The sequence below is a fragment of the Candoia aspera genome, chromosome 1 (assembly GCF_035149785.1).
Source record: "Candoia aspera isolate rCanAsp1 chromosome 1, rCanAsp1.hap2, whole genome shotgun sequence".
NCBI classification, from domain to species: domain Eukaryota; kingdom Metazoa; phylum Chordata; class Lepidosauria; order Squamata; family Boidae; genus Candoia; species Candoia aspera.
Window position 1 is genome coordinate 148,471,569 of NC_086153.1, and position 12,707 is coordinate 148,484,275.

Consider the following 12,707-nt stretch of genomic DNA (forward strand, 5'->3'; position numbering starts at 1 on the left):
TTGTATTTTTGGAGATTAATCTAAGTAACTGATATTCCATTGAATCCTTAAGTATGTTTAACCCTCAGTTATTTTTCTGTTCATGTCACTATTACATTTATTTGTGCAATCACTTTGAAACCACTTGTAGCCTTTATTAAAATACTTTTAATCTCAGAGAAAGCCCACACAAGTATGAGAACACCAAGAGTGAACTATACAGTACTGGTAAGGAATAAAACATCTTTAATTGGCCTTAGTCAGCTTTTAGTCAGTTTACTATGTCCAGTGGTTGATTGTTTCTCACGAAGACTAACTCTGGTTTATCCATTTTAACAGATGTCTGCACATGCTTTGAGATCTCAATCAGCAACCATTGAAACACCTTTGTTTCTGCTCAGTGGCTCAGTCTGGACAAAGGAAATCAGATTTGTTACAATTCAGTTTTTGAACAATCCACAAAGAAGTGATATAGTGTCCAACACAAGTCAATGCTACTTTGTCTTTTGGTTTCACTTGGTGGTGCAAATTGTCCCAGATTTCCTCTACAAAACTGACGGGGGCAAACTACATGTTACTGAAGAATATGCATTGTTAAATTTCAGCAGTATTTTTTGTTTTGCATTTTAAGTGCAAAATAGTTGCTTTAAGCCTCCATGAGGTCTGATATATTTATTTTGTACTTTAATCCCCAACACCACATGACCCCAAAGAGAAAAAAATACAGGTTTCTCACCCATGGAGAAACACTGCAACATGATCTGCTTGAACAAGAGAGGTTTAACAGCAAAGATTAAATCTAAAATTTAAAATCTAAAATAAAAATCTATATAAAATAAAATAAAAATCTAAGTAATTTTTTCTGCATTCTTGATAAAAAAAAGGGTCGTCCAAAATACCCTGGGTGGAATAAACTTTGTACAAGCATATTGAACTGTCCCACCCACCCCCCAAATTGGGCCAAACCTCTTCACAACTCCTTTTTCACTATATTATATCAACAAACAGATGCTACCCTGAGCCTGTTTACAAGATGAGGAAATAGGACATTAGAGTTGTCATTCCTCTTGTGAAAGAAGAGGAAAATTGTGGCAGTTAGCAGCAAACGAAGCAAAAATTCCTGCTTTCTTGGTTGCTAGCAGCTATAATAGGGCCATTCAAGACAAAACGCACTACATGAGTTGTTATTAAAAAAAACTATTTTCCTACCCAGAAGCAAGCTAAGCTGCCACCACCACCAGCAGCAGCAGCAGCAGCTCTTTGGGGAGGGGAGGCATGGGGCATTGAAGCCCTGGAGCAATGAGAAGCTGATCCCCCCACTGCTCCCATGCCCTGACTTTACCCCTGCAAGGTGACAGCTTATTGGTTCCGCTCCCTACTAGAAAAATGAACTTAGAATGTTGCGTTTACACAACTCAACCAAATAATCTACAGTAAAACCCTCCTTAACTGACCTCCAGAAACCCCTCTAAAAGGAAGGGATTATTCCTCCTCTACTTCCAAGCAACTAGTTCAGCATCATACACTGACTCCCAAGGTTAAGTTCACCAGAGTCCTCTGGCTCAGAATGCTCCCTCAAGGGAAGCGGCAGCAGAATCATCGAGCAGAACACGAAACTTAACAGAGTGGGGCTGCCTGCACACGAAGGGGCTCTGCTTTCATTCAACAGAGGCTTATCTGCATGAAGATCATTCCTCGCGGAGAAAAATCAGAATCCAAAACAAGAGCAACCTTAATTACACAGACCATAAGGTGCTTAGGAGATAGGCACCTCAACAGTCCTGACCTTCTCCCAGAGCCATTGGGGGAGGGCATAGGGAAGGAGGACACATCTACATCCAACCTAAAGTTGGCTTTATGGCTCCCCACCAAAGAGGGGGGCTTCTTTTCCTGAACAAATGCCAACCTGAGTGAACCTGCCAATCAATCACATGGGTATACACCTAAAATTAAAATACAACCATTATCAAGACGATCAAGAGACTCAGGATTTTTTACTTGTCCTCTTTATTCAAGTATTTCACAGCAGTTATATTACAAATTACAGTAATATGTTCAAAATATCCAGAATTTTAAAAAATTAAATAATTTACTTAACTAATGCAAATTAAGTCAAGATGCAAAAAAAGCATAACACAATCCTCTGAATACAACTTATAGAATCCAAGATTTATTATAGCCAAAGAAGTAAATCTTATTTTATCAAAAAACAGACACACATGAATCAAACCAAAAGACATCCCCACTGCTGAAGTAAACCAATGTACAATACAGAAAAAAGCAGATACAAGCTCAAATTCAAGCTTAATGTTGAATTTACATAAAAGGGAGAGAATTATGACCAGCTACACAAATCCAAAGATGACCTCCAACTTAACCAAAACTAAAAGAAAAAAGGTAAAGAAAACATGGGAACGTAAAATGTTAGCATAGCGAAAAGGAAACAAAACCAATCACCCAATTATCCTATAATAAATACATTGGCATATGAGAAAACTCAAATAATAAGACTGAAAACACAAAACATAAATTAATCACAGGTGAAATTCAAGCTTGCGAACACAATTAACTCCACAGCCATGGTTATCTTAGAGCAGTTTCATCATCATCCCCACAGAAATTTAACCTCCATCTGGCCTAGGATGTGGCCTTGCACTGGAGTTCATTGGTAATTCATAACAAGAAACAGGAATTGAATTTATTGCCAATTCTACGTGGCAAAATAAGAACAAAAACACAAAGATTAGGCGACCTGACAACATGAATAGAGTAACAGGTTTAACTCTACAATTGCTAAGCTATTAGTAAAGAAAAGCAATACATGTTTAGTGTGGTTTTGGAGCCAAAAGGATGAATATATAATTTTATTCATGTTGCCCACTAACACATTTATAGAAGCTAATCCTTCTGAAAAATCTATAACAATTAGAGGCAGTTCCTCACTTTTTTATCAACGTTCAAAACTACAAAGATTTTTTTCCCCTCAACTGACCAACTGGAAGCATCTTTAATGCCAGACTTGAATTTAAGATACTCTTTTGAAAATTATTTGACAACTATTTTTAAAGGATTTAAACTTGTACAAATTTAACAACCTGTTAAAAATGTATGCAGTTTTTCTTCTCACAAGTGCTGCTGCTACTTGAACTAAAGAATAGTTGAACTACAATATTTTAAAAAATGCTGCAAGGACCTGAGACTTGCAAAAATTGTTTTATCAGAAACTTGCTACAAAAAATCTGCTACATTTTATTTCATCAAATCTGAAAGTTTTGTAACAATCCTCATCATAATACAAAATGCTAATGGACTGACAGCAAAATATCCTAAACACATATAATGGCAATAAATATTAACAGAAAAATGAGAAAGTCCCCCTAATCAAGTTTCTAAAATGCAGTACTACTTTAAAATGTTTTTATTTTAATCGCACTTTCCCACCTAAAAATACAGCATTTCTACAGGCGTCATGTTTAGAATAGCATCACTCAATGCCTCTTAAGAACCAAAGGACCAAAGAACCAGTGAGCGGGGCTGGGCTGGGGAGGCTTGGCTAGAAGGACCAGGCTCGGATGTCAACTTGCAGAGAAAGAAGTGGGAAGGAACTACTGTAGCAGCCAATAGCCAGGGCCTGATTCGCAGCTGCGGCCGGCCGGCACACACGGAGTGACAAGTACCTTAAGCTTCAGCCTATAAACGGCAGCAGGACAGATTATAACCTCCCATAAACACTGTTGGTAACTCAAATACAAAAAAAGCTGAGGTAGCTGAACATCTCTGCAGTAGTTCAACGTTGGGTCGTTTCATTTTTTTGCTTCTTGGAAACAAAACGTACTGAATTGCATATTTGTGGGGGGGGGAGCGGTACTCCCTCACCTACAGCTTAGGTTATACATGACAATAATATCAAAAGAAGCCATGGGACCACCAATCTTTACATGTTGGTCTGCCTGAAGCAGACTGCTGGCTGCCCGGAATGTCCTCTTCTTTAATTCCTAAAAAAGGAAAGTGTCTGAGAACAATCAACTACCACTGAGCTCTAGAGAACGGCGATATTTCAGGGGCCAATTCAGAGGCCCAAGAACTAACCAGTGAAAGGCTACTCGGTCATTTTCTCTTTAATACTGTCCAACATCAATCGTGCTGAATCAGTTTGGTCTAATTCATACGAAGATGAAGGACTGCAGGACCTACTGTCTTTCCAGTCTAGGGCCACCCAGCAAATCTTCACTTCCACAGCAATGGAAGTTTAGAAAGAAATCTGTTTTTAAGGACTCTGAACAAATAAAACGAAACATTATTAAAAAAAAAAAACCCACACAACTACAGCCACCTTAAATACCCAGTGAGATTTTTTTTTTCAAGAGTGTAAATTTGTTTTAGAAATGAAAACATCTTCTTACCATTTTGAGATAACATGAGATTAAACTTATTTCCATAATTTGGATTTCTGGAGAGCAACAGAGAAATGTTAAAACATAACACTGGCTGCCATTCAACAGTGCGGGAACCTGAAACTGTTCTTTGGGAACACAGGCTTTTGAAAATAACTAACTCTGTCATTGGCTACAATCCCAACTATTTTAAGAGCCCCTCCTCCTCCTCCTCCTCCTCCTCCTCCCCACCACCACCACTGACTAAAAAGGCACATTGAAGGCAGCTCTAAAGAGCCTCATCTTCACATTATTGTATACCAAAGTCAATTCCTTTGTACCACAATTCTTCACTGCCAGCTTTAAAAACAGGCTTCTGTCCATTGCCTCAGAGAATAAAAAAGAAAAGGAAAAAAGAAAAATCTCAGAAATTGCCCACTTAAGTAATCAGTTAGATCTGCTCTATCCAGTTTGTGGGTGTTTATCAGCCTGCTCCATTTTGCCTGAAACTTCTCATAAGATAACACATGTAGACAGCAGAAATGAAAGCAGTTTCTGTAGCACCAAAAACCTCTGTGTTGTGGCATTATATTCTTTATTTATATCAAGATACAAATATTATGAAGTTCTGTTTGGTTCTTGTAGGCTGGCTGGTTTCAGTTACCTGAGACAATAGCACCAAATTCACCACAGAACGTGAGACCAAGAGCGAGCGTGTTAAGACCAAGGCTCTGCATATACTTGGTGCAAGGGGAAAGCGAATGGCTCAGAAGACTGCTCTCCCACGAGCAGCCCACGAAAGGCAAACCCGCACACCTCGGAGAGTTCACAGGAATGTTTCAAACATATCAACTGTCCTTTCCATCTCCTGGAAGGAAACAAGAGCATCTGATTATTCACCACCATGCTAAACAACAACGTTTCTCTACAGAGGTCTCAAGAAAAAGACTTAAATCTCTCCAAGTTTCCAAGAACTTGCATGCTCTGCATAGTAGTGCCAAAAACCAAGGGACAATTTGAACTGTGAGATGGATAAATTCACTCAGACCAGAGAATCCTGGTATGAATAAAACTACATTTTGTCTGGCTTCGTCTTGAGCTCCTTGAGTGATAAATTAAATGATAAAGTAAGTGGCAATCTTTGTATTCTCATACAGTGTATTTCACAAAGCATGCAATGAGATGTTTTGTTTAGTTTGTTTAATACTCTATTCCACAAAATCACTTCAGAGGTACATGTTAATTTTCAGAATTCATACCAACACCATTCCTCCTCAAGAAAAGTAGACAGTCATCAATCAATTACGGATCCATCTTTCAATAAGCGTGATGGAATTAAAATCTAATTTTGCTACAGAAGAACATTTCAAAAATCAATTTCATTTTAATATTTTATGCTATCAAACTGGTTCTAATCACCAATAAAAGAAAATTAAAAAATGGCAACTACTCATTGCTTAAATCTTATCCTTCTTTTCCAAATAGAGCGCAAGGTGCTTAACAACACTAATAAAATAAAAGCAATCACTAAATACAAAACAAAAACAAGATATAATTTTTTAAAACAAAGTAAAGTACAGCCTAAACACTTTTAAAATAAAATTTGTTTTCCTGATAGCAGAAAGCTCCCCGAGAGACAACTAGCTGGACTTGCCTTGATGTAGAGAAGATCAGATGAATCTGACGCAGAGCACATTCTAAAAACGGTAAACACAGTGCAAACTTACTTGTACAAGCTGCGACTTGTCATAATCTTTACGATGCCGATAGATGCACTGATTAAGGAGAGAGTATAGCCTCTCAAGCTGGTCAACTGTCAAGTTGTCACTTTTCTTAACCAATAAGTCGAGTAAATGCTGTGAAGAGAAGTTTGGCAAAAGCTCAAGATGAAGTTTGGAGGCAGTGTACTACTTTGCTTAATAGCTGTTTTATGTCTTAGGATATTTATAATCTAAATTACTAAAAAACTTTTATTGACTGCCAACTGCAAACTATGTGCTGGACCAAAGGTGATATTGGCATGGCTTTTGCCTTGAGGGGTTTGTTTGTTTGTTTTCTATCCCTTTACTATTTTTATAAATAACTCAAGGCAGCGAACATACCTCATACTCCTTCCTCCTCCTATTTTCCCCACAACAGCAACCCTGTGAGGTGAGTTGGGCTGAGAGGGAGGGACTGGCCCAAGGTCACCCAGCCGGCTTTCACATCTAAGGCGGGACTAGAACTCACAGACTCCTGGTTTCTAGCCTAGCACCTTAACCACTGGACCAAATTATTTTGGCTCATAGGAATAAATGTGTAATACCAAGAACAAATTACTATTAGTTGCTTTTTTGAGTTACACTTTAGTACTTTTACTGTGATTCTTGTGGATTCTACAGTAATTATTTTAGAAGGAACCAATTAGGCCTCCAAGTCCAATTCCCCCTGCTCAGAGCAGAAATCTAGATTAAGTCATCTCTACAACTGACTGTCTAGGTTCCACGTGAACACACCAGCTGAAGAACAGCCCAGAATCTCTCTGTTCTTCCCATCTGGAAGCTGCCTTCTTCTGTGTCCTGCCGTCCAGGGTAACGGAATACGAGCCTTAGCCTTCCAGGTATCTGAACTGTGCTGTAGTATGTCCCTCAGTCCTTTCTACTCACGACTACCATGCCTAATCCCTTTACAGGATGCTAAATATCAGTGCACTGTCATCTGGAATAGGAATGGTTTGAGTATTCAGAAGTGAACTATTTTCAGTGTAAAAAAGGGACTCTGGAATCAAAGAGCATCTTCTCTTCTGTTCTACTCATTGGTCTGTTGATGATTCCATTCCCAGTCAGAAGCTGCAGGATGACACTATTCTAAATTACATTAATTACCTCTTTCTATGGCCAAATGTAAGCTGACCACGTGACATCATAATCGCTATTAGGAAAAAAAAGTCTACTACTAAATTTTTTTTAAAAAAGGATCAGTGAAGGATTCATTCTGTTGCACCATTGCCCAATTGCCACGTTTCTCATGGAGGGTAAGAATACTCACTGAAAATCCAAACTACATATAAAATAAGTGAGGTGAAAAGGCTTTAACCTCTCTATATTAAGAGATTCTCCTTTTTTTAAATCAGCAACAATACAAAATCATTAATTTGATCCAACTTGACCATATGAAATATTTACCATATAGTAAAACAGAACTATACACATTTTTTATTTTGTAACAGTTACTTGGGAAGAACAGAAGAGAAAGAACAAAATGTTGATAATAAAATTTAAGACTGTATATCCAGTCAACCTTACCATTAGCCTGACATGGTCAACAAGTACAGGAGGTACAGGGTCTAAATGCTCCTCTGGAACCTGTGTCAAAGCAATTTTACGAAGTTTCTTATTTTTCAACGTACCTGCAAATAAGGATGGATAAGATTACAATAATTTTAAGCTGTTGTTCAGCTGCATTCAAACAACAGAACTAAGTTTATTAAATGGAAATGTCTAGACTGCTACTCAAAGACCAAATTGTTCTTGCTATCTTGTCTTGTAGAAAGTGGAAACAATGACAACATGGCTCTCATGCTACTTTTCATCCACTTTCCTGTCTCCACCCACCATCAGTGTAATCTGTGGTTTTATAAACAGTACTCCCCTCAATAGGAATGAGAAGAGTCACGATGAAATTTCAAATCAAGCTAGATTAAGCCTTTTCTTCCTTGCCTTTTTAAGCATATCTCCAGTTGACCAGATTTTCTGAGGTTTTTTTATTTTACAACCAGGCCACTCAGACAGTCAGAGTATGCAGCGCAGCACAGCACAGTCCCATCACAGGGTCAGTCCTCTGTTTAGCTAATAGGTTGGCTTACAAAAAATACAGAAACTGGGTTTTACATTTCTCTAACAACACCGTAAGTTGATTTTGATTCAAATAATTTTTGGCCAAAGTTTATCCTGCCTTCAAAACATAAACTAATTATTCCAAGCAAAATATTTTGCACTAGAGCTGTGCGCACTTCAAAAATGATACAGAAGAGCTTCATCCGCCGCAGAAGCATGAGCACAACTCTTCTGCCAATTGTTCAAGCGCTCATCTTTTTTCAGGCTTCTGTGCAAAACACTTCCTCCAAATCATTTCTGAAATCCTATTATGCATTTACCTCAATTATGAGATGAGAAAAAGAACAAAAAATTGTGTATCTTCTGTATACCTTCTTTATCTGATTCAGTGTCTTTAGTTTCCATATCTGTGCTTGGTGATTTCTTTTCATTGCTGCTGCACTGTGAAATCTCGTTACCAGACTGTTGTATGTGTTCTACCTCTGGACTATAATTTGAAGCTTCTGGTTTCTTCCTTTGGTGCTCATCAGTTGTTGCCATTTGTCTGGGCGTAGGCATGTCATCAATGAGACCGGCATGCAACGGTTCACATTTGCTGTACTGACACGGTGGAAGAGGTGTCCCTTCAGAGGCCTCGCCGTTCAAATGGTCCCTCCGGGATCCCGACTCCTCCTTAGAGCCCTTTTCTACATTTATCATAACCTTGTTGTTTACTAGCAGGGATTCATTGGAGCTCTCTTCTGTAGACGGAATGCTATTTTCTTTCCCAACTGTCCCGTTATCAAGTCTTTGTTCTCCGTGTATATCCATGACATCACAAGATGACTCATCATTTGTTAGAGAAAGATCTCCTGTTTCCTCTCCATTCTCCTCAGTGCAGTCTATGCTTCCTTCAAGCTCTCCATTTTCCAGGAGTTTGCTATCCTCCCCTTGATTTTCATCATCTGCAAACTTGGCATCATCTTCATCTTTTTTCAAATTATTCACTTTCCTCTTTTTAATAATGCCTTTCCCCCACTGTGAACGTCGTCTTGACTTCCTCCTCAGTCGAACTGTATCATAAAAAGACAAAGTAACTTTTAATATACTTGTTAGATATTTAAATATTTGTTAGACATACCGTGCTTTTTAAACTATGAGTAAGATATTAATAAACCCAGGGACATTTAGTTGCAGTATTAAAATACAACCTGCCTTGGTGACTTTAAGGTCATCCAAGCTACCTTTGATTCTAAAAATGTCAAAAAAAAATTGTACACACATCAGTCCAAGCAAAACATTGCAGCGACCATCTGAATGAAAGTATTTTATTCAGCTGTCACAAATGCCCTCAAGAATAAACATTACTGCTTGGCAGATTAACAAAGGGAGAGGCAGTTTTTACATTTTTAAAAAAATATAATTGCAATAATTATCTGTTGAAAACCAATCTATGAAGCACAAGTAAAAGAACATTACCAAAAATGTAATCATGTAATTAAAAATGGATTAATTCCTGTCAAAAGTTCAGTACCTTCTCAGCCATGCCATGTGTTTTAAAGCAACTGAAGACTTTTATAAACTTAACAGAAAAATAATCTTTTAGATGTACCAAACAGGACCACAAGTTTTCAACTTCTGATAACTTATGGTTGAGCTCTATCCCCAGATGCTGTCTGTATGGTTCTATTTAAGAATTCCACCTTGAGATGGGGGTAGGGAAGTAATTTGAAACGTAAAAGATTTTCTTTAGAGAAAAAAAGCCATTAACAGAGATCAAATAACCAAATCCATTTCTAATTTATAAATTAAGATTCAGAGATATTACAGAATTTGGGAGTTTAAATTAGAATGAGTCTCCTAAAAGTTAAATTGTGACTACTACCACTTGGAAGTTCAATTAGGAAACTATCTAAAACTAATGATTCTCATTCTACCTCTTCAGAACTTCAAAGAAATTTCCATTCTATCATGAGACATAAGAAACTTAACCCAGAACCTTTCTATATTTATATACTAAAACTCTTGTATCTGTTTGTAACTTTCAATTGAGCGAAATGGTGCATGGGCTAACTTACAGAATGTGTCCAAACTCTGGGACCCATTTCTCCCATGGGATTGAAATTTATACTTGCTTCAGTGCCACCATGCTGCCACCACTTCAGCGCCACTACACTGCTGCACTCAGCCACAGTTAAGTGATCATCATTTCCCCATTCCCACAAGTCAATGGGGAAGCTGGCAGGAATTCTAAACTCAGTAATCTCGACACTCCCTGTCAGATTCCCACAAACCAAGTTAGTGGAGAAGCCAGCAGGAAGTTGCACGTCTAAGGCCAGCAGGCAGGTAACTGGCTGCTGTCGGGCAGAGGAGGGAGGGAGGGAGCGAGGAGGTGCACGTTAGGTGCAGCGAGGGCTGGTGAAGGTGAGGGAGAAGTGCTGCAAGGGTCAGGCAGGGTGCCTGAGAGGTGAGGTTCAGCAAGGGTGTGCAGGAATGCAGTGTAGGTCAGGGAGGGTGCATGAGGGTGTGGCATGGCTCAGGGAGGGTGTGCAGGGGTGCAGGAGGGAGGGAGGATTTCTGACACTCCCTGTCAGCTTCCCACAAGGAAAGTCAATGGGAAGCCGGCCGGCAGGAAGTCAGAAATCACTCCTGCTTCCACTACTTTTTTGCCCACCTATGGTCATTCTGCTTCTCTGTTTAAGTAAGGAAATATCTCTGAAATGTGAACCCAATGGGTCACAGGTTGTCTTGTGACAACCTAGTGTAAATTATACATTCTTGCTAAGCCAGAGCACCTCATTAAAATCAGTATCAGCAATTTAAGTAACGTAACAAAAGAGGAGACATGAACTGTACTCTGTCAGGCCAGCAAGAAAGACAAAATAATTCTGTATCTTGAGAATATTACTTGTCATTTACAAAAGAAAGAACTTCTACCTTTCAGGTGTGAAAATGGGCTGGCAATGCTGAGAAAAAAAGAGAGGCAAAGGTTGGCATGTATTTCTAATATTCAGGGAGCAGGTTTTTAGAACTCTGTCCTTCCAAGCGGGCCAGATTGTACATGACTGAAATACTGCAGGTCTCAGTGGGTTATTGGACACTGTTTACAAAGGATATTTCTGAAGACTGAATATTTTCTTTCTGCAAGGACAATTCTCAAGGCTTAAGCAGAATAGCTGTCCATGAGGTTTTGCCAACTTTACATATTCAAGTCATAATTCAACATCAAATGTAACCTAGAGTTAGCAAGTGAACTAAAAAATTAAGCAGCAAAATCAAAAATGCAAAGTAATGTGCTTTTGACACCATCTACTGGCAATATTGAGCAACAATCTAGATTCCATAACTAAATTAAAAATTCTATTTAACATAGGTGCATTTTAAATATGGTTTAGTCTCCAAAAATACATAGTGTGCATTAGCTGGGTGAAAATACCGACATTTTAATCAAATATAAGCAAGGAAACTAGCAACATACATACATACATACTAACTTCCTCCCCATCTTGTTGCCATCTTCATATTTAAATGAGAAAATAAGTAGATCCTGAACTTCTTTGCTTGAGCATGAAGACATGCAAATAGCCTATATAGTGTTTCTTCCTCAAAGCCTGTATTCCCCAGCCAACTTCCAGAAACCATCCAGCTTTTGGTGGCAAAATGGTGTTTGTTTGTTTTACTTTTTAAAATGGATTTCTTTTAAAATTCAAACTAAAAGTCCAAAAGCTTCTTTTGGGCCTAACACATTTAGTTTGAGCAATTCTATCCATATACTCTAACAATGGAGACAACATTATGGCTCTACTCCCAATGATGCCATTCTAATGCCCCTTGTGGCCTTTGCGAGGCTGAATTTTTTTAAAGAGTTTATTTTTCTAGTTCTCTAGAAGCTGATCTGGACTTTTAAAAGAAGTTTTATTATGAGCAAATGTATGAGAATTACAAATTCATGATATCAAACCTGTATGAACAGGAAAAGTATAGCAATTTAGCTTCCTACGTTATCAAAAGAAATTCAGATGTCTAAGGCTAGCATAGTGTTCAATTCACACTTCAGAGGACAGAACTTCTGCAGAGGACACATTCAAGTTATTGATTTCTCTGCCAATGTGGTGGTTTAGTTCTGGTCATATTAACTGACGTATTACAATGTTTATATATGGCCCTACTGGCAAGGATTCAGGACGGTTCACAATACATAATCCTTAAAAATCTAATCAATTAACACAGAATTAGTTCTAAAAAGAGTTAAGATGGCAGCCCACATCTATAAAATTGTGTCAAAAGCTTGTTTTAAACTGCTTTTGAAAGGCAAGCATGGGTGCAAGGGGGTGTCCCCTTACTGCAGTGAGCAAGGTGGTCCATAATATGCAGGCTGCTACTGAGAAAGTGTCTCCAGGCCCTTACTCCTTTGGGCATGAACACACAAGGCAACCTAAATGTGAGCAACAGACATGACCCTGTAAGCACACTAGTGCTTCCAGTGTAGGTTAAACCACTACACTGAATTGGACCTGGAAACCTATCTGTAGCCAATGGAGCAACTGGAATGCTGGTATAA

The 12,707-nt window shown here is 38.4% G+C and overlaps 1 protein-coding gene across 5 annotated transcripts in view; it reads right to left on the minus strand.

The window, feature by feature from the left end:
* Positions 1–1,967: 1,967 nt before the first annotated feature.
* ATAD2B (ATPase family AAA domain containing 2B) overlaps positions 1,968–12,707 on the minus strand; it is an 81,065-nt gene continuing 70,325 nt past the window's right edge. For all 5 annotated transcript variants that reach the window (XM_063315182.1, XM_063315174.1, XM_063315157.1 and 2 more), the window contains exons 25-28: positions 8,539–9,219; positions 7,637–7,740; positions 6,080–6,208; positions 1,968–5,220 (exon numbers count right to left, since the gene is read on the minus strand). In XM_063315182.1, the coding sequence (XP_063171252.1) occupies positions 5,179–5,220; positions 6,080–6,208; positions 7,637–7,740; positions 8,539–9,219 (956 nt within the window). In that variant the 3' untranslated portion in view covers positions 1,968–5,178. The remainder of the gene's footprint in view (positions 5,221–6,079; positions 6,209–7,636; positions 7,741–8,538; positions 9,220–12,707) is intronic.